Raw genomic sequence first — 23,589 nt, 5'->3', positions numbered from 1 at the left:
CACAGAAAATTTGAATATCGCGCCTTTTTCTACTGACAAACTTGTTTGACCGCCTACATTTTTCCATTAATCCATGACAAGTCACATTTCCCGAAAGTGCCAAGGTAAAAAAGACACACACAAAGTGACAAGTGTGAAAGTGAAGTCTAATTTGATCCTTAAATCAGAATGCTAAAATTGAAATTCTATTGGCGCGGGTATATGGTCGATAAACGGCTGGAAAAGGGTGAAAGACAAATGTCTACATTGTTTTCAACAAAGTTTCTGTTCACTCTCCATCTGGTGGACTTCATATGTGGATATCTTGATGTTTGATGTCTCCGATGTTAGATGCGTTATTTCTACCTGTGATGCAAAATAGTTTAATTACAAAAAAAGTGTTTAAAGAGACTAGTTGATTGGTAGTCAAATCGTGACAGTAATTGAAAAAGAATCAAAATGCTCGAACATAAATCTGTAAGTTAATAAAAGTGAACTATGAAAAATAAGTACAAAATCATGTTTTAGACTGTCAACCAACTAGCCTATAGAGCTTTGTTATTCCTAGAACTTTCATGCTTTACCATGCATTTTAAATAGTTTTTATGATTAATATTGCATAACCCTTAGACTTATGTAAATAGTCGAGATATTGCTATGTTGTTAAATTATTTGATGATAATTAAAATATGATACAAAGGTAATAATACTCACCATTAAATTAACAAGCACTTAATTAAACAAAGGCGTCAAGCCAAAGTATTTAAGCTTGAAGCATTTTCTACCATTTTAGTAGTTTTAGGGCAGCCTTGGCAACACTGCTAAAATGGCGCGAAGAAAAAATGGCGACTTTTTTATTCCCTATAAATTATATTAAAAATAAACTGAGTTAGCAAAACGTGACAAAGATATATCCTAAAATTCTAATTACTAAATAATTGTAAAACTTGTAAGTCACTGGGGTTTTTAATATTCATATACATTTTGTATGAAATCGCGTATGCGATATAATAAAATGATTTATAACTCAAGATAGGTTATAGGCGTTCCAAAATTGAAGCTCTTAACTTGTGACAAATTGGACAAGTTGCCTTTAGTCGCGGCTGGACAAGCGAGAAATGTGCACGTGCTAACGAGCTCCCGCACGCCGAAAGAGAAAGAGATGACCTCATGTTTAACAACGAGTGTGACAAAGATGGATGGAATGAGAAAATTAATCAAAAATAACAGATTTCTTCGTAGGCACAGAAATAAAATATGGAAGTATTTTTGTGCTCCTCAAGTATGAGTATAACCTATCTATGGTTATATAATATCATTGATATAATATACTCTGACAACCTAGCTTTGTCAGTAGAAAAAGGCGCAAATTTGAACAATGTAGGCTCAAAGGATAGATCACCAATACAAGTTTTCAATTGCTCGCCTTTTTCTACTGAAAAAGTTGGCTTGCCAGCGTATAGCGGCCACGGGACCCGTTTCTCAAAAGCTTGTAACTTATAATACAAGTGGAAGTCCCTTGCTAACAAAAGCTGTCAAAAAGTGACATCCGCTTGTATTACAAGTTACAAGCTTTTGAGAAACGGGCCCCAGATGTTAATATTATCACGTTTCACTGTCTCGATTATTTTACAAATGCATGCTACTCATATTTAGGAAGATTAGTTTAATATGTTTATGGTTTTGACTACGTTAACCATCATGCAACTTAAATTTATACCCACCCGCTTAAAATAAGAGCTTTGGTGTTTCTGTATTGCATTAAGGAAACTCGATTTATTTCAAATATTTATTCTACCGATCGTCTTAAGTATTAAATAGTTAACAACAACAAATATACAATATTGATATAATAGTAACAACGACGATTAACAAAACAGTTTTTACACATTAGATTACTTGGTTGTGATAGTGACCACAGATAAAATATAATTTAGGCGGTTCATGTTTTAATGGATGTAGCCAGAGACAAATTATAGACCTAGAATCCATACATAACCACGTCTCTCGTCATGCAATGTGTTGGAACACTTCTAAATGGTGGGCAACGCATTTGTTCTGGTGTAGTTCTGGTGTACACCACCATTGAGAACGGCCTTGCGCTTGTTTGCCACCGTCGAGGTGATCAGAGACGCAACTCTGTGTAAACTATATAAGGTATTTATAATTTATTACCTGGCATAACTTAATGAATTTTTATTTTTTATTTACCTTTCCTAAATAAAAACGTAAATAAAAACCTGTATAAAGTTTCAGTATATGTAGACATTATTTAAATCAAATATTAAAAAACTGCCCATTTTTCCAGAGGTCGTCACTACGTTTTAATAAAAAAAAAGTTAGAGCTACAACTACAAAGTCTCACTCTATCTCACTCTAACAAATAGGTCTTCTCGGCTCTTATATGACTGCAAGCAGTACTGTGAGCTTTTAACTGGTGTAACTTTACAGTAGTTTTTTTTTATCAATACTTGTGAGTGTTTTTGGGCCTAAACGCAAAAGCGTCCTCTGAAACGAGTAATAAACTATCTAAAATTATCTGTCCCGTCTGTCACGACCATGATCGTACTAGATTTATATCGACCGGGACATGAACCGTGATTACGTTTAGTATTATTTTCGAGCTCCCGATATTTCGACGCAGACCCACCCCGTTACCCGTGAACAAGATGCATGTAACTGCGTCGAAATATCGGGAGCTCGAAAACAATATAAAAGGTAATCAAGGTTGATATCCCGGTCTATATAAGTCTGAAACTAACCTTGAATCATTCAAAACTGTCATGAAAGTGCTATTAAAATTTAATTTCAATAACAATATTAAGGTCACTATACACACGAATGACTTGAAATAATTGATCTGTAAGGGTTTTCACTTTTCAGAAATAATATAACTACACTACATAATATTTGTACCAATCAGGGGTTTTTACAATTTGGAACACACCTTAAATAAGGGGTTTTTACAATTTGGAACTAACCTTAAATATCTACCCTTCTTACGTCCGTATCTCCGTTCTTACCCTTGTCATTTCTGTTAATAAGTTTTAATACAGATATTGAAATTATTATACATGTGAAGGTATCAAGCCAGTTTTATACAAGAGTGAAGAATTTTATAAAAAAGTTTGATTTTGTGAAATCCTTCGCATCCCTAATTTGAAAACACTTACAGATCAGTGGATACTGTATAATACACGCACAAGAAAGCTGATTATATGTTTAAGCTAATTGATTGCTTCATTTGAACAACCATCGATTTTATTATTAATCATTATTTATTTAAAAAACAAGACATCATGTCTGGCTACTCAAAAATTATATTTAAAATATCAACAAATTATTGTTATATTACTTATTGATTTAAATATAAAAAACAGCTTAAACAAATTAGTCTATAAGTTATTAAAAAAGAATTAAAACTAGCACAGATAATTTTTCAGTAGCCGACAATGGTAGAATTGGTCAACTAACGCGGGCAACACACTTTTAACATAAATTTAAAAATTCGCTACCCAATAAGTTTTGTACTTTGCAAATAAGTTGATATGATTCAATATTACATACGTTATGACTGGTTCTATTTGAAATATTTAGCTGTAAACAAAGTATAGTTCTTTTTTTTGTCACATAAGTTTGTTATACATATTTTGTCAGTAGGCATTTAAAGAGGCAAAGTAAAAGGCCATACAGCCAAGCCATATACAAAGGCTATTGTTTTTTATAACTGTTAGGTTATCTATTATTTTAAGTTCCTGAGACGATAACTTGACATTAAGTTTAATAAACTCGAATTAACTAAACTGCTCTAGATGTCAAATTTATCAGTCGACAATAATGATAACACGAATTCAGTCAACATTTATTTCTAAGTATTTCAGGCCCGTTTCATAGCTTTTCAAAGATAAATGAATGAGCAACTTATAGAGTCTGTGCGGAAAGAGAAGAGTCGTGGAGTGTATGGGGCCCCATACATTCCACGACTCTTTTCTTTCCGCACTGACTCCAACAATAAAATCGCCTTTAGCCTTCATCGACATATTAATATCATAGGTATTTAATAGTCTGTTCGGAAAGAGAAGAATCGTGAAATGTATTGGGCCCCATACATTCCACGACTCTTCTCTTTCTGCACAAACTCTAGTTCTAGTACTCAAAGAGTCAACTTTTAGGCTGGCAACACCTACAAAAGTGAACCGATACAACACCATATTCGGGACTCTAAATTATATAATTAAAATGCATATGAAACAGGCCTTTACGAATAATGGATCAAATCGGTATACTAAATCTATTCTGAAACTAATTTACGTTAGGAGAATCGATACACTTACATTTGTTCAAAAATGGGTCCATAATTTTGGCATCTAATAATAGAGCATTCTAGCGTCCAACGAGACAACTTATTTTTCAAATACATGGCAACATTCAATAAAAAAAACCTACCAAAGTGTTGTGCCAACCGATTATTACCGACACTGATTGGCATAGACAATCTTGTTTTTTTTTTCAATCGCGTCACTTTACAAATAAGCTAGGTAAAGTCCGTCAACCAAATCTTGTCAGTAGTAAAAGGCGGCAAATTTGAAAAATCGCGGGTTAGCAACACTGTGTTCAAATAATTCCAAAACGCTTGTCATCTGTGTTTTATCTGTGGAATGTGGATCGTGAATGATAGCCGTCACCTTATTTGTTTTCATTTGGTTTTCATTCTGAATCGTTTCTGTTTCAAGAGATATTTCTGCAGTCACCATTAAATACCAATACATTAAATAAGAATAAGCAAAGCTAAGGGGCCTACAATGTACAATTATGTTCGTTGATGGTAAACATTACTAAAAATTGAGGTTATGATAAGTATTGGAAGAACTCTTTCGAACTTTTAAGATTATGTTCAGTTTTTTTGTTTTAGGGTTAAAAGGCATAAATAAAATTATAACGTATGCCTAAATCTATCCAACAAGACCATAAATTGTGTCCTGGAAACCGTCCATAGGCCCACATGTTCTAATATTTTCAGCAATCAGTTGTGACTATTTACAAAGGTAAACCTTTTAAACAGTATTAAGAGCCTTGATTATATCGCCGTTCTTTCGCAATATCTACCTAATCCATACATGTTTGTTGCAGGATTAAATCTTGCCCAATATAAGGCGTTCGTAGTAGGTAGTATCTTTTCAGACAATACTTACCTATGGCGGTTTATGTACGTGTACAACGCAACCAAGTCGAAAAGTGACCCTTATCTTATTTACCTTTAAATTAAATAAACACCCAAATATCAGTTGTTTTATTTTTAATATGTATATTGTACAATATATACCAATCAAAAAAATTACACAGGTATATAGGTATATTCATCCAGAACAGTACACTAATTTACATTAACAAGTGGCATATTATATTGTAAATAACAAATATATGCACTATCTAATTATCTGCATTTTGATATGATTTTATTTTAGTAAACTTAGAAGACATAGATAGGGAACAAAGAGAATATAAGCAGTTGTTTTTGATATCTTCAAATTTGTTCATCATTTTGATTAACATTGTTTTAACATCGCTTTTAAATTGTCCGTCCATGTTTCAATTTTTTTCAATAAACCGCGAGTGACAATTTGAATTGACGTACGCAGGGCGCGCTCAGCGGAAAAAAAACTGGTGGTTCGATGTACATTGCTGCTTTTCTTAGCGCAATACTGCTCTTTGAGTGTTGCCCTACTTTAGTTTGCTTTACATTGCTACTGACAAGATTTGGTTGACGGACTATATATAATTACCGCATTCCTTAAAATGGAAGCACCCATATTTCAAAATCGCAATGGCATGAAAAATAACCTAAAAAGCTAGCGCTTGAAATCGAAATGAAGCGTACGTTACTACGTGAGATTTATCATTTGTAATCATTCTCTACACGTTCTTTCAAGTGCAACTATTTACATAAATAATAAACATAAACCCACCATGAAAGCAGCGTCCAAATAATGATTATAGCATTAGTACAAGTCATACGACATACTGGAATATATAGAAAAGGGCGGAACTGGGGCCCGTTTCTCATAAGCTTGTAACTTGTAATACAAGTGGAAGTCCCTTTCTAACAAGAGCTGTAAAAAAGTGACATCGCTTGTATTACAAGTTACAAGCTTTTGAGAAACGGGCCCCAGGTACCAATTCCACATACATGTGCCGATATAATTTTAGCCCTTTGGCACAACTTGTCTAATTTTTAGGCACTTGTAAGAGGAATATAGCATGTTAGCATAGGTATATGAATGCAGTAGGTATAGCGCAGGTATAGCGTCCTAAGGCCCACCATAGAAAAAATATGGCAGTTGAATTTGAAATCAATGTTGAAGGAAATATGATTAAATTTCTTTTGTCTTGAAATCGAACGAAACAAAAGAAATACAATTGAAAATTATTTAAATTACATTGAAGTAATTAGTACTACATGTAGGGCATTAGGTTCCTTGGAGGTTAATATTAAGAGAAATGTGATAGTATAGGGCGTGCGTCAATAGATGTAGCTCAAACGAACAGTTTAAAAACAAAACCTTTATTGAGATTAAAAACATTTTGTGTATTTCTCTAAGATGAGACTTTGTTTAGGTAAATACGGACCTAAACAAAGTTTAATATATATTAATATGTATTTTTCGGAAATCTGAGGCTTTTCTATTTTCTAAAGCCAAAATACGATGATGTTTGCACTGACATTTTTCTGACTCACATTTTTCACTTTCACGCGTAAGGAGAAGGTTTACTTGACGTGGTTGACTTTCGATGCTTGAATCTTGGTTTTTTAAATGTTTAAACTGTTCGTTTTATGTTATTGCCACTTGCCATCAGCGTGTGATGAGTCGTGCATGTTAAGTTAGAAAGAAGCTTATCAACCTTAAGTTATTCTTAATTATCAACTAATAACCATTGACGTTTATATCTCAGGACTGGCCTTACGGGCAATAAGAATGGGGCATGAATGGGCCCAGTACAGCGGTGTGACACCGTTACAACCCGATTGATGAGTTCGCATCACGCGCGCGATTAGTCGCAACTAGTTGCGTTACTTTACGATTGGCTCGAATTCGTAAGTGGTGTCACTGAACTAGTACCATCTTTAGTGCACGTGAGGCCCGTCCTGAGATATACGTCAATGAACCCTTCTAAATATTATGGGTGTTCAGATTGTCAGGTATAAGGCCACTAAAATAGAATCCGTCCATGTTAAGTTCATCTGATGTTTTTATGCTATTTTCGCCAACATTTGCTTCTATTTAGTAGGTATAGTTTGTCGATTCAGAACTGGCCTCGAACGGCTTATCCTTTGTCTATTGTTAAGTGAAACCGCACGTGCTTCTACCTGCCTAAAAGTTTTTACCGGTTATTGAATTACCACTCTATTGAGATTGCAATAAGGTTCAAAATGAACTAATGGAAAAATATTTTTCTAGGCTGTGCGTGGTCCATTTGACGGTTACTGAGTGCCGGCGAGTCGAACGCTACAGAACCAGTCTTTCTAAAATGTGTCATCGAGATGCGTAACAAAGGCGCGTTATCCGAGAGCGTACCTACACTGGTTTTTTGAGCGTTGGACTAGCCCGCGCCAATTAGAATAAATAAGACACTTTTTCGCATGTAAGTAGCATGTGCGGTTTTACTTAACAATAGACAAAGTATTAGCCGTCGGCGCCTATTACAAATCGACAAACTATACCTGGGGCCCGTTTCTCAAAAGCTTGTAACTTGTAATACAAGTGGAAGTCCCTTTCGAACAAAAGCTGTCAAAAAGTGACACAAGCTACAAGCGTTTGAGAAACGGGCCCCTGTAGTTTATTTAGGGGCGTAAAGTTATATTGTGTTGGCAGAAACTTTTCAAACAATTCAGAAATTCCATTTTGTTTTTTTTTCCGATCAAGATAGGTAAATTCCCTTGTACCTATTAAAGTGGACGGATTCTATTCGTCGTAATTCTATTAAAAATAACATCCTCATTATTAAACATAGTGTCAAACTTACCACTTCGCTGGTGAGGCAGTTGATGGTGGTGGGGGGGAGCGTGCGCGCGGGCGGCGGCGGGGCGCGGGGGGAGCGGCGCCCTTCCGAGGGGGTGGCGCCGCGGAGGGGGGTTATTGAGTAGCCTGAAACGTAACACGATTTTTACTCATGATTCAAACTGAATCGGGACTTAGGGAAGCAGTTTCAGGAAACATATACTGGATCAACCAAATCTTGTCAGTAGTAAAAGGCGGCAAATTTGAAAAATCGCGGGTTAGCAACACTGTGTTCGAATAATTCCAAAATCGCGTGTCATCTGTGTGTTATCTGTGGAATGTGGATCGTGAATGACAGCCATCATCTTATTGTTTACATTCTGAATCGTTTCTATTTCAAGAGAAATTTCTGTTGTCACCATTAAATACCAAGATTATGCATGACCTCAAGCAAAGCTAAGGTGCCTACAATGTACAATCATGCTCGTTGACGGTAAACATTACTAAAATTTGAGGTTATGATAATTCACTCGAACTGACGTATGAAGGGCGGAAAAATAAACACGTTTTGGTTCGATGTACATTGCTGCTTTTCTTAGCGCAATTCTGCTCTTTGAGTGCTACATGGTGTTACCCTACTTTAATTTGCAGTACATTGCTACTGACAAGATTTGCTTGACGCACTATATATCAAAATGTCAACCAGAATAAGGGTTTATTTAGACGGCGCACGAACCGAACTCGCATACGATTTTAGTTACATTGCGGACCATTAAGGTTACAACAGATCGGCCGACCGATCAAATGACGCAATGTAATGAAACTCGCATGCGAGTTCTGGCACCGTCTAAGTGAGCCCTAAAGCCTCGGGTTGTTCGGATCCGGTTCGAAGGGCCAAATTATTGTTATTACAAACAAATGATGACTGGGAGCATAGCGGTAACTCAGGCGGCTCCCAAACAGGACGTCGGTTCGAATCCGGGTTCGTGCTTAAAAGTATATCAAATAATTGGCTACTTTCCTACTAGTCAAATCAGCTTCTTTTTTAGAACTGTCAAAACGATTTGCTAATATGGAATTTATATGAAAACGTGTGTAGTGACGTCACAGTCAACTCGCCTACTTTTTATACTTCCATCCGGTTTATTAAATAGAAATTGTGTTTAAAAATAACCGCTATCGCTATCTATGTTTTTCTAATAATTATCTGGTGCTTAATTTCGTGCACGGTGTGAAATAATTTATTTTAAGTAGAGGAAGTAACCAATTTGCTACAAATTTTCACCAGTTGGTCTCTAAAGAAGGGAAACATCCACAGACAATCCAACCTCTAGAGTCTAGACATAGCATAGTCGCGCTACCCCCTCTGCCACACATACGGTAGCGTTACTCCATCTTCGAGTCAATCCCGTGCCGTGATTGGTCCGTGTCTTTGAACGGACCAATCATGGCACGGGATTCGCTTACCTCGTCCCCCCGCACCCCGTATTTTTGATAGCATCGGTTTCATGAACTAATTGGCCTAAGCTCAGTCTAGAGGTTGGATTGTCAGTGGAAACATCGTAAGGAACCCGAACTAGTCCCACTGGAAGGCCAATAGGCAGTCGTTTTTGTAAAAAACGAACGCCTGCACCATTCTATGTATAATATGAAGTTAGGTTAGAAGTTAGGTCAATTCTAATAATAATAATTAATGAATCTTTATTTCAGGCAACTAGTGGCCCATATATAAATACCTTAAAATTAGCATAAAAAAATAACTATAACTAAACACTGAAAATCACATTATGATTGCGATGCATTACGCAACCCCGCAGTGTCAGCCGCGGAACCACCAAAACTTGACACCCTTCGTGTAAGGCCTGAGTGGACGCTCTTGTTGTGCGTACAGCGGGGCGGGGCGTGTGGCGTGCATGTTAAACAAACGCAAGCGTATAGGAGCGGCCTTAGTGTACGCTGCTCAAATTACTCCTGACCCCGACGCCACGCTGCACGCCCCGCCGAACGCTCCGCTTCGAGCGTCCACTCAGGCCTTACACTTCCGCCAAGGAGGGGTCCTTGGTGTCCAAATGGAAGTTAGATTGTACCTGTGCCCATACCCTGCTCACTGCTACTGGACTCTGTGAAACTTGGCGTTCCTTCAGTCCACGTTGGTGTCGAGCCCTCGACTGAAGCAGGAGGGGTCCAACATACACTGGAAATTAATTGTCGTTTGGAATAGGGAGTATTACTGCAATGTTTTGCCGCCAGAGTGCGGCACTAGCGACGTAAGTATACCATAGAGTAACTTAATTATACATACTGTACCTTAATCTGTTTTTGACAAGTTTTCACAGACAATCAAATATGACATTGATACATCAAGGCGGTTTGTTTACAAAGGGCCTACCCGGGACACGCGAAATCGAAACTCGGCTATCTGTCGCTCGAATATGCAAGTGATAGAGACGTTCGATTCCGTTAACGTATGCGTTCAACGCTGCGTTTATCGAATAAAACAATCGCGCGCTTTATAGTCGTACTGTTTATTATACTTACCGCAGTATTACTTACTATACACTTTCATATACGAGTCGTGTATATGAAAGTGTATAGAAACTACCAAATTTCGTTTGAAGTCGATTTTCTGTTTCTAAAAATCTATTTAGTATAATTCACCTCCAAAATGTTGTATTGTATGTGTCATTACCTGGCTTCATTGCTCCTAGCGCTAGTCAACGCGGCCGGCGTAAGCGCGAGACTCGACGCGGACGAGGTCGTCATGACGCTAGCCGCGCTGGACGCTCCGCGCCGTCTGCCGGACGCGCTGGACGAAGTGGTGGACGACGAGTTCGTCCGGCTCGTCCGCGCCGGCGGGTGCTCCTCGAACGGCGGCGGCGGAGTCGAGCAACACGACGGCATGGCTGAGGGAAGCTAGCGTTACTACTGATGTTGGGGCTGGCGTTGTGTTTAAGTACTTGTAGGTGGTGGTGGTGAAAGCTTACGTTACTTCGAGCGAGCATTCACGTATATCTCACCACTGGCCTTATGGGCAATATGAATGGGGCCGGTACAGCGGTGTGACACCGATATAACGCGATTGGTTGATGAGTTCGCATCACGTGCGCGATTGGTCGCAAGTAGTTGCGTTAGACTTCACGATTAGCTCGAATTCGTGAGTGATCGCTGAACTAGTACCGTTTTTAGTGCCCGTAAGACCCGTACTGAGATATACGACAATGGAAGCGAGTGTTTATGCTATCTGAACGGTAGGTATTGCGTGCGGCGTGGCGTCCATGTTATATAAACAAATGACAATATATGCGCGGCCGCACTGCGCGCTGTTTGAAGATGCGGTGAGATCAGGTCCGTAGCTCGCTGTTTTTATTAGTAATTTAAAAAAAAGGAAACTATGTATAAGTACGATCAAAAATAAAATTGCGCTTTTGGAAGCAATTTTCATATTTTTTTAGCTTTTTAATGATGCGTTGTGATGTGATTTTTTCTATCGAGCAAAAGTTGTTCAACTAAGTTTCGAATCGATGCAGTTACTAGAGAAAAGGCTTAAGATTGCTAGATATTTTTCGGCAACCGTATTGTGATCTAAAAAAACGCTACGACTTTTCAAAAACTGCTGGCTGAATTCGACATTAAGAGACCTTAAACATCTCTATTAGTAATTGTAATACGCTAGTTTTAATTGGTAGTTGCTGTATTTTTTTTTTGCTTGTATGTAAATTCAATGTTGACGTTTAAAAGTGCCCTTGTGGCCTATTTGCTGAATAAATGTTGAAGTTGAAGTTGAACCCACGGCATCTGATTTTGAAGCTTGACGTCACGCTGCACGCTCCCTTGGGGATGGTTGTATTGTAGTTTAGGTTAGGTCTTATTGGTAAACTAGCAGTTCTAGAATCTAGATACATGTGTTGGGTGCTAGGGAAACTGTATTAGATCAAGTAGATTCAGTGAAATCGTTAGGTGTGGATAGATATTGTTGGGTAGCAAATCTACGATACTAACGACATAAGATTTTCCAAAATAAATCATGCTAAATAAATAAAATAAGTATTATTAAAAACTTATATGTTCTAGGAATCTCGAAGCAACAGATATTGGTAGGTATGGGATAAATATGGATGTTGGGGAGGGCATATAAAATAATTAAATTAAAAAATAATAAAGGAAACTTTTTACGTAACTAATATATTTAAGCTACATAAGAATTTGGTTGCAACTTGATGCAAACTTGCATTGTCATGGAGTAGGAATAAATGATGATGTGATTGCGTAAACTAAGATTACAAATGATTTCTAAAATACGCTAGAATAAGTAATTATAGGTAACTCGACAATTATTGGCAGTTAATAGCTCTTAAATAATTGCAAATCACAACACAATCTACATCAAGCTAAGGAAAAACTATTTCTACATCATCAGAAACATTTAGTAAATCGGTCTATTAATTCATCATTGAAATCTTTTTTTACGCCAAATCCTTATTCAGAATAGCGTTATTTCAATTTAAAGAATTTCATCTGTCATCTATATTATTATATTTCTTTGTTGTATGACATATCATTGTATTTTTTTTTTCCTTATTTTCTCGTAATGCATGTTAATTATAAGATGTAATTATTTTTGAAAAGATGTGTCCCGCCGAGTTTGTTGCCGGTCCCATATTGGGATACCCTCCTCCAATTGAGGGGGGATTTAAATCTTCTCGAGGCAGAGGTGTACGTTCATAAGCGCATTGTAATTATGCCTACTTGAATAAACTATCTTTTATCTTTATTTTTATCTTATCCACTCTCTCACACTCTACTTTATTTCATTACAGCACTTCTTCTATATCCTTCTTCATTCGATATATCTTTCTCTTATCAGATCTCTTTTTGAAGCTTCCCTTCTTCTTTCTTGGCACTCTGTCGGGAGGTTTTTCTGAAGATGTCTCTTGTGAAAACTTCTTTATTTTATCATGAACATTGCCAGTGTAAGATTTCGAAACAACGGGGCCAATTGCCGTGGTGTTTAAAGAGTAAACCTTTCTATCGATAGAACTCGAGCTGCCATGGCTATATTCAATTGGCTCGAATATTCTTTTCGTCTCTTTTACTTTCAGATCAGTTTTGATAATGTCTAAAACGTTACCAGAACGCTTACTGTCTTGGGAAGACGAAAAGGAACTTCTCCTTGAGCTGTCGTCAGAATCAGTTTGAACCTTAAGAATGTGTTTTTGAAACATATCTATTTTAGTTTTAGCTTTCTTGTGACATACTACTTCGTCTTTTGTCATGCCTCTGGAGTGTTCTTCCGAATATGTCTTTATTTCAATCTTAGGTTTAGGTTTCTTTATTTCTTGTCGATTCTTATCTCTATTCGATTGGTTGAAGTTTAACCTCTTCGTTAATCCAGACATAATTCCAGCTTTAGCTCCATTCTTGTCTGCTCTTGGTTCTACTTCCTCTTGAATACTTTGTTTATTTAAATCTTTATCTGAACGCGGCGTCTTTTTCAAAGTCTTAGCTGCAACGATTAAATCTGAAGACTTTACGTTATGGACACTAGCTCTTTCAACATTGTCCGTATTTCTTGGTGGTTGAGGTTTTTTCGTAAATTTGTCTCCTACTTTAGTAACAACACCTTTAATAAACTGCGAAGGACTTTTAGATTGCCTGACTTGTCGCTCTGGTGGTTTGTCATTATCAGTTTCATCAACTTCATCAAAAAGTTCGTGGACCACAATCTGATCTTCACTGCTCGACTCTGTGAACGACGTATCATCGTATTCTCCAGAATCTAGATGCTCTCTTACAGTTTTATCGATATTAAACTTAGCCATCATGGTGGTTTGAGCTATAAGATCTTTTCCTGGATGAGATCGTTGAGTAATACTCTCTCCTTCTTCGGCAAAATCTAAGAAAGAGTTAGAGGAAACTAACTTGGTCACTCTAACGGAATGGTCAGATATAGACGGCGGTACATGACATGCAACAGGCTGTTTGAACTTAAAATCATGCCCGTAGAACACAAAATCATCATCACTACTGGTGATCGGTGTCTGTGGCGGTATGTCGTCGACGGAAATGTTTAAATGATAGTCACCTTTTGCGTCAATACTGGATTGGGTGTTGCCGCCGCCGCGTTTGGCTTTAGGAGAGCCTCGGGGCGGAACGGGCGGGGGAACTCTTTGTTTTGTAGAGCCTTTTAATACAGCTGGGAAAGCTACGTCGGGCTCAGAGACCGATGTCGTTTTAACGGTCTGCTGGACTGTTTTGGCTGCAGTTGACACCGGTGACGTCACTGACGTTGGCGTAAAATGCGCTGTGACGTCAGACAGTGAGACTGAATTAAAAAGCGATTTATACAGTAAAAGTTTTATTGATATTTGGCACAGTGTTTAATATACGTATTTGTACGGAAGTTTACATGTCCAAAATTACATGTTTGAGTTTATATTTTTTATTTTGAGCTTGACCGTGAATGAATTTGTATTGGTGCGTTAGTGTGTACATGCATTGTGAGGAAGGTGAAATAATCAAAGTGATACCCAATAGTAAAGATCCGATAGGTCATAGCAGCATGGAAAAGACCAGAATTTATGACAATAAATTACAATTTGGCATTTAGCCACATAGCAATATATAGGTGAGGGTGGGGAGGGTCGATCCCTAGGGGACACTTGGTAAACTTCATTTTTAATCAAACCAAACGAGATACATTTTTTTGCACTGGTAACACTCATTCATTCGTTCCTAACTTCACGTTCTGTCATGGCACTGTATCGAAAAAGTCAGTGGTTCAAAAATGGCGGACGGTGAAAGATTTTCTGCGTACTATATTCAATTTTCGGTAAGCTTTAACTGGATTTATTTTATAATATGAGATGGAAATGATGTTAGCGAGTGTGCTTATTTTATTTGTTGTTTATTGAAGTGATGATTAACTTGGATTACATTGATATACGCGAACACACGTTTCGAGTACGGCACGTTTTATAATCTTACTATGTATGGGGAGACTTTGTCTCTTTCTTCAGGGGAGATATGATTCCGGGATCATGTCACCCCCAAAGTGATCTAGTATACATTGTAATAAATTTACTTACAAAATGATTCATAGAGCTATCATAAATATTTTCTTTTCTTTAGTAAATCATGCCGCAAAAGTACGACCAGAGAAACACTGATTTAAACTTTCAAGGTTTTTGACTCATTATTGTTTATTAAAACGGGATTTAATGGCGTATAATTCAGTTTTTAATTATACAACCGACTCCGAACTCCGAAAACGGAACTATCCACGTGACCTTTGAAAAGACTAACTAAAGTTGACATCAACATTTTACGAACTACCCGCACTCGGTCGACAAACAACACTTATAACGATATTTGGTTTTCAACCGGCGATATTTGTTTTTATGGATGAAATATATGCTATTTCAATAGCTTTCCGACCTTATGTACTATAGAACCGACGGTCCATAGAAAGGATTTTAGGATTATGCAGCTCAAACACCGTCCTCGAAACGTGAGCAGTAAATTTCTAAACTTATTTATTATAGTAAACAATAACGACCAGAGATGGGTAAAAAATTTAAAATTGCTGTAGGTATCTGACGCTAAAAATACCTTCATAATAACTTTAAAAAAATTAGCTTGTTACAAGAAATTTTATGTTAATAACTTAGATTTTTGTTTTTTTTTTAACTTTTTTTGGTTCAAAAATTGATTCCCTATTTTATGTTGTTTTATGGATAATACGATTACATTGTTTTTTTAAAGTATAAGATTATGGATTAATATGTGTTTGATATCTTCATATATTAATTTTCTGTAGATAGAGTGAATAAATTAATGTAGATACTACCCTCGAAATATGACATTGCCGCTTAAAATCTTTTTACCAAGTGTCCCCAAATCTAGAAGACTTGATCCCTTCGGCTTAGACATCTGATTACCGGAAATACAACTTCAAAGCATGGAAGATGCAATATATATATATTTGCTGTGTATTTTACAAATTATAGATGCATTGCTAATAGCGATCCGAGTTATATAATTAATGAGAATCTGGTATGGGGAGACATGGTAAAAATCTGTTTACCATGTGTCCCAAGAACCAGGGTCACTTGATCCCCCTAGGATCAAGGCTCCCGACCAGGGGTAAACAAGTCTCCCTTACATAGGGGACACATGGTAAAAGTCAACAGTATGGGTTTTCATTAAATAATGGTCTAATTTATTGCACAAATCTGTTCTAATTCAAACTATTAATGAAGAGATAAATTCTGAATCGTATGGTCTATAAAGTTTTTCAATACTACAAATAGTTAAGAAAATGTATGCTAAAAACAAAAGGGGTGATCAACCCTCCCCAGTTTCCCCTATTATATAGACATTATGGACACATCTCTAAAATATTCTGTTCATATGTTCATATCATTGTCATATTTAGTAACTAAAATCAAAACAATATGTCCTGGATTTTTTGATTTACACAACTTTGGGAAATGCTAATTTTTAATTTCACGGAAATGGATAAAGGAAAACGTATAGGTAGGTACTCGGCGGTCCAGGTTGGTTTGTAAAAAAATAGTGCCCTGCCAGCCTATTATGGATAGCTTTATCCATCTTTATCCACGTGATAAAATAACTGTCACTGTTTAACACCGTGGGAAAGAAAGTGACGGACACCGTTTTATCACGCTGTCACGTAGACAAGAACGACCATCATATCCGTACAGATCTTTGGCCCTGATTGCGAAAAAAAATTACCATTGTATCGCAACTTTTTTTATAATTCTGAAAATCGATTAGGAAGACGATCTTTTGTGTGATGACACTGATGACTAATTGTCTATCTAATAATTTAACAGTGTCAGACTAAAATTCGACTTGCTATCATTCATCAGAGAAATCAAGAGTAGCGTCAGTAACGTTACACTAATGCTCTGGTGGAACGCAGCATAAACAACACAGAGCGAACCAACATACATAACATACATACCCCCGTCGACTTAGACTTTTAAATTTTTTGCTATAAATAATTTAAAGCTCAGCAAAAGCAGAAGACGCGAAGCATCAACCAATTACCCATATAAAAGCATTAAAGGATATTAATTGCTATTCGCTAATTTCGAGAAATTAATCCAAGGGTCGGCAAACTTTTCTTTTCTTTTCGAAATCATCACTTTTAGGGATTTCAAAGAGCCAACATTGTTGAAAGAGATAAAGAAAGAAAAAGAAAGAAACTTCTTGTCGGCACCTACCTATAGTCTATGGTTTTTCCATATTTCATTAATAATAATTATTTTTTTTATCAAACGTTAAGTAATGTAGTTAAGAACGACTAATAGGTTAGCCATTTTTTAATTACCATGTTTATTAGATTCACATATTTATACTAAATTTTTTCTATGAATTCAGTAAATGCCCTCAACAAAATGGACGCTTTGAGCGGCTAATAAGAACACCTTCGCTTGCTGGCTTGAATTTTTTTATACATATGTTTTACATGGAATTTATATTTTTACTATGTTATATATAAAGGTATAATATACTTAAATATTTATATAAAATTAATATTTCTCACCTGCTTTCGTGCTGGCCACGCCGCTTGAGCTGGCCGCTCCTAATCCGATAGTAGCGTGAAATTATAAATATATACATCATAATATATATGTTTATAGCAAGCCATGATATGTCATAAAGCTTAGGATTGGGTCGTGACGGGATTTTTGTATGTATTGTTTGACAGAATTTTCATTGGGTTATTTTACTTCCAGAAATGCTGGTATAAATCAGAAATAAAGCATTGCAATAATAACTACCCTTTTTGGAAACTAATTTCCAATAGGAGAAGCTATCTACGGTCCAAAATACACTCCAATACGTTTCTTTTGGGTGAGATTAATTTTAATTTTAAAGGTCATAGGCAAACATTTTCAGAGTAAAAATCTGAGACAAATCATGTTATTAGATTATAGTTTTTATTGAAATAATATTAGGTTTTATGGTTCTTAATTTAATAACATATTGTAACAAACATTTGACACTTGCACTTGATCTGCGTTAGCGTGTATCGAAAGTGGATTTAATATTATATCCTCCTATGGCCCAGCCATACAAACCAAACATCCAAAATTTGTCACTGAAATTTGAACCTAAATTGTAGGAAATAGAGTTGATTTTGCGTTGTTTGAAAATTGAACGAAACAAAGCAAAAGCGACTCTGTTCCAATTGAACATGGTTTAAATGACATCGAACTGAATAGGTACTATAGGTAGGACCTTGGTCTTTAAAGAAATATTCTGTCAAACAATTGAAGGGATGTTTACACAAATAAAACAACATAACTGACTACACTGGTTGACACCTGAAACGATTAACAATGTTCTTAAAAAAGTGTCAACCGCTCTAAGCAGTTATGTTGTTTTTGTAAACATCCCTTCAATTCATTCCACTCACGGGTTGCTCAGTTATGTACAGTAAAATAAATACGTAGGAATTCTGGTTTTGATACCTTCTTAATATGGGCAATTTCATTTTAACTTGTACTTTAAAGCGCGACTTAAGTCGTGTTTCAGTAACGTCTAACCCTCACATTCCTGACAAAATGCATGGGATTTGACATTGACCGTCAGTTTTGTGACGATTGCGTTGATTGCTAACCGGCTGTTACTGGTCAGTCGTCATCAGATATATCGGAGCGACCAGGGCGCTGTCAAATATCTGAACACGCCTCTATTGTCAAGGCGTTAGAGTGCGTGTTCAGATATTGTGAACACCTTGGCCGCTCCGATATATCTGATGGCGACTATACACAGTTAAGTGAGTATGCCCATATACGTAGGATCCAAAGGCGATTGGTGCAATTGCGTGCTACTTTATTTTAGTTTTTGTGAACATAATAATATTTTGCTAAATAAAAACCAATGTTACTTACAGGATATTTTTTGTGATAAATGCTCTGTTTAAAAGTAATTATTATTCGAATATGGACTTTACTTTTTGAATTATGGATGAAAAAAAAACAAGTATTTCATCTAAATCATCTTTTATTACAACTTTATATACATACAATTTCTTTCTAATAATCTACGCAAACGTAATTATATCGACTGTCATAATCATAATTATTCACATAATATCTTAAATACAGCAACAATAAAAAATATGAACAAATTGACGATTCACATTTCATTTGGACTTAACCATAGAGTAGCGCCATTAAAAATAGATTTTTGTAAACTTCAACATATTGTTACAAAAATTATCAATTTCTAGATTATAAGACAATTTCATTTCTCTGATTCATATTTCGAAAGCTACTCTCATTAAATACATGATTAGTTTGCGACATTACCAATACTTTTCATTCGAAAAAATAAGGAATGTCTTCAATGCATATTGAGCCATATTTTATTCAATGTATGACCAAGTTACAAACATTTTTGAAACGGATTTATCGCGTAATAGTTAAATTTTACTTATTTTCATGTGTTCGCGGGATTATTCCGATTTGGACCGTTTTATTAGTAACAACAGCGAAACAAAACAATATTATATCGTCGTAATTCATCATCAATTTAATTAAAACATTAAATATACCTACTAAATGTTGTCAAATACATGACAATATTAAATAAAATAGGACAACATCAGTTGGACCGGGGCAGTATGGTACAGAAGAAACTGTCTAAACCTACTTAGAACCTCTGAAAAGAACCCTTTTTGTGAAATTTCAGTCTTTGGTGTTACAGAAGTTTTGTCAATTTGTGAGGAAAATGCTTCAAAATGTATATTTTACTCAAATGTATATTTATATGTGGTGTTAATATCGGCGTTATTTACCATGTTTATTAAAACCATTGTCAAAAAACTAATAACATTGAGTAAAGATAATAGAACTGATACGATTAACCCTTTGACCGCCGTTGGCATGTATACAAGACAACGATAGAACGATACACTGGCGCCGCTGTCTTGTATACAAGACAAAAATTCAACCGCTCGGTAAATGTGGAAAAAATATCAATTATATATTTTTTTACACTCATGTTAATGTTTTCGGTCCTTGTTTAACTAATAATTGCATTTATTGCAGCTATAGAAATCCATTCTTTTATAATGAGGCTCTCAAAAAAATTGCTCCAGATTTCAATGTTTTTCTTGTTCCTCGTCGCCGTTGTCTTGTATACAAGACAGCTAGGGATGGGAATGTTAACTCGATATGAGAATATTCAAAATAAATATCAAATCGCAAATCTGGTTTTATTTAAGCATTTGAACACTTGTTAAATGCCAATTGGTGGTAACTAGTAACTAGAATACGTAAAACGAGACGAGAGAGACAGGCATTAACAATAGCTGAAGTTCAGGGAGCTTCTTCAGCTGTTGATAGTAGAGTCAAACAAGTAAATCTGTCCTTGTGGTTTATTTGCAGAACAAAAGATTCATTTTAAGATGATAGTGTAGTGATACCCTGCAGTGACCGCTTCGCACAAGAATGGTACAGGCGGACGCTAGGACTATATAGTCAGTGTCGCCTAACTATGAGAATGTTATATATTTGAAATTGACGAAAAATTGTCATGGTAGGGAGGATGTAATACGGGAACTGAGAAGCTCATCTAAGGAACATGTCGAATGTGAAACATGCATTCCCGAACATTTCCGATCCCCACCCTTTTCCAATATTATTGTTCTTCACTCTTTGACAATTCAATTAACCCATGTGCAATTTTCCCCAATGCAGTTCCGGTACTTACATTTATATTATCGACACACGATGCGCGGCTCTAACGTTACGCTTATAAAGTTTACGTACCGACAAGCGCTTACGCCGTTGACCTAGAGACTATTATTACTTAATCCGCGCGGAAACAGTCCTTGTCGGTCTGCACTGCGGACAGTCCATGCGCGCCGTTGTCTTGTATAAACGACTTCTTGTACAGCCTAGTGCGGTGATATTACGTCATGAATCGATATTGTTTAGTGGTTGTTTTTAATGATAAAGACCTTTATTTTTAACATTGTCGTGTGTAAAAAATATGTTAATTTTTGGCATTTTCGAAATAAATTAAAGTTGGATAAGAACAAAGCCAAATTGAGAAGATTTTTACCATAAATTGTAAATATCGATATCACTATTTGCAATCCCTAAACTTTTGATTAGTTGTTTACTTAAAATTTGCTCTGGCGTGTGAGTGAGCGTCTTTGCGGACTAGGTCCGGCGGCCAAAAGGTTAATACAGTATTATGGAGGTAACTAGGTAAATTAATCAACTATATAAAATAAACGTTACAATAAATGGTGCCGTGACCAGGATTTTATCTTTATTCGCTTGTCATTGTATTTTGAACTCTGTTACAAGTACATAAAATAGTAATTCACTCGATCGAGTACGTTAGGTTCAGATTTGAGCGAATACAGCAACGGCAACTCTATGGTATTTATTTATAGAATATCAGGATTAATAGTTTGTGCTCCATGAATACATTATAATGCAAATCTAATATGTGCTTTATGTTTGCGCTTTGAAGACATATTGTTTGTATAAAAAAGCTTTTACGGTAAATTTTTTTCTGATTTCAGTGATTTCACTTATCCTTACAATTTTAATAATTTATGAGTTTTGAAAATATGGTTGACTTAATTTCACTGAAAACATTAACTACATAACATTGCCCAAAGTCCTTTTTCCTCATACAAATCACATTCACCAATCCGTACTTCTGTCTAGAATACCTCAAACCTAATCTTGACAGTTCGTTCGAAATTGTGTCAATTACATTCGTCAATTTGTCTGTCAAGTGTTAAAAACACATGACAGCAGTAAACATACAATATTATACCGACATAGTGAAACATAAGTCTCACTCAGTCAGCTGGTGGTACTACTATAATAGTGCTACCACTATCATTGGTGCTATATATCTCGGCTTTTTCGATACTCTTAATATAAACTACATCTCTGATTACCTTCTCATTTTCCTCAGACTCGTTTCCATTCAGTTTGACAACTGACACGTGAGTTTGTTGTTCTGCGTCTTTCTTAATAGATACGGGAGATTCTTGTCTGATGTAAACAGTTTGCGTCGACCGTACTTTCCTGAATCTCATGTCTTTTGGTAACGTTGATGCCTCTCGCGGTTCTAAACTCCTGGTAGGTGTTACGCTCCTGGTTCTATAACTAGAGTTTAGACTCTTAGGCAATGTGTTAGGGTTACTGGTTTCTGTGGTTATATCAGCGCCGTCAGCTTTAACTAGTCCGATGTCGGTGAAGAATTTCTTGAATTTTTCTATGAAAGATGGTGATTTGGATCGATTGTAGCTATTCGATAGTCTCTCGACTACCGTTTCATCTTCTAAATTTTCCGGTATGTTGGACATGGATTTATGTTTTTCTATAACGAAACGTCTTTTACTTAGATCTTCGTCGTCATCAATGAAAGGTATGTCTTGTAGATTATTTTCGTTTCTAGTATCGACTGCTGCGTCTTTGAGAATCTTGACAGGACTGCCTGGTACTTGCGTTTCTATATATATTTGAGGTACGCTCGTGCTGGTATTGTCTGTCTGTATTCCGCTGTCGGCTAGGCTTCCGTTTATATGAGAACTGCCCGCGCCTGTGCTGAGTACTTTAGTTAATTGTGCTGATAGGCTGTCCATTCTATCTTGGACTGTAGCTCTATAAACATTGTCTAAGTATGACGGACCAGGATCCCTTGGATTTAAGTTTGACGTGTCGAAATCTATTCTACGCTGGAAGAAGCGATCTCTATCCAAGTTTTTGAGTCTGTCAGATAATACTGAAGGGTACTCAGTGGGTATTTGGGGGTGTCTCTGATTCCAGGTAGATATGGTGGTATCCGTGAAGTCGCTGAGGCTAGATCTTAGGGAAGACCTAGGCGAGAGGCGGTCCTTCATCAGCTCTGGGTTGTAGTCTTTGATAGGTTTGTTGTACTTTCGTCCTGTGTAACAGTAGGCGATATTTAGTGTAGTTTTTTGGTACATTTCAGTTTATTCTTCCGCACTCCATGCTGGTTGCCACAACACACGCGAACGTCCATTTTTAATTTAAACTAATTCAGAAAAAAGGGGGTGGGGAAGGGAGGGGAGAAAATAAACTGAAATGTATAATAATATATGGGTACCATTTGCATTCACTGTTAGGAGGGGTTCAAACTACAGTTAAAAAATAAAAAGTAACTACATTAAGGGTTAGTAGGTGACATGGGTAGGTTTTGAAATGAATCGACTTAAAAATAATATGTATATAAAACAATATACATCACACTATATAAAAGAAAACGTTAAACGTATTAATATAACAAATAAAGAAACAATTATATAGCACTTGCCCTTGCAATTAAAAAAAAAAATTCATTTTTACATGAATTACACTTTTAAATTGTAGTAAAAATCGTGTTTATTAAATTTACCGAGACATAAACGCTTCACATATTTAAACAACCCAACAAATAAACCACCATGATCCCATCGAAAATTTCGGAATGTATACGCGTCACAAAAATGACATTTGTGACGTTCCACGGTAAAAGGTACCTTATGGCCGCTGGCGCTTACGTCGCATAGCGCCGCAATAATATTGGAGCGGCGTTAATAATA

General features: G+C 36.3%; 1 protein-coding gene across 11 annotated transcripts in view; it reads right to left on the bottom strand.

The window, feature by feature from the left end:
* Positions 1–246: 246 nt before the first annotated feature.
* LOC134659129 (phosphatidylinositol 4-phosphate 5-kinase type-1 alpha) overlaps positions 247–23,589 on the bottom strand; it is a 91,281-nt gene continuing 67,938 nt past the window's right edge. For 5 of the 11 annotated variants that reach the window (XM_063514741.1, XM_063514743.1, XM_063514745.1 and 2 more), the window contains 2 exons: positions 17,548–17,586; positions 12,782–14,298 (listed from right to left, as the gene is read on the bottom strand). In XM_063514741.1, the coding sequence (XP_063370811.1) occupies positions 12,788–14,298; positions 17,548–17,586 (1,550 nt within the window). In that variant the 3' untranslated portion in view covers positions 12,782–12,787. Of the gene's footprint in view, positions 346–5,763; positions 5,915–8,001; positions 8,124–10,063; positions 10,171–10,665; positions 10,880–12,781; positions 14,299–17,547; positions 17,587–21,659; positions 22,932–23,589 lie in introns of those variants that run through there. The other 6 variants (XM_063514751.1, XM_063514747.1, XM_063514748.1 and 3 more) reach the window with 5 other exon arrangements.

The sequence above is a fragment of the Cydia amplana genome, chromosome 24, assembly GCF_948474715.1.
Source record: "Cydia amplana chromosome 24, ilCydAmpl1.1, whole genome shotgun sequence".
Lineage (NCBI taxonomy): Eukaryota > Metazoa > Arthropoda > Insecta > Lepidoptera > Tortricidae > Cydia > Cydia amplana.
This window is presented reverse-complemented; position numbering and strand designations above follow the sequence as displayed.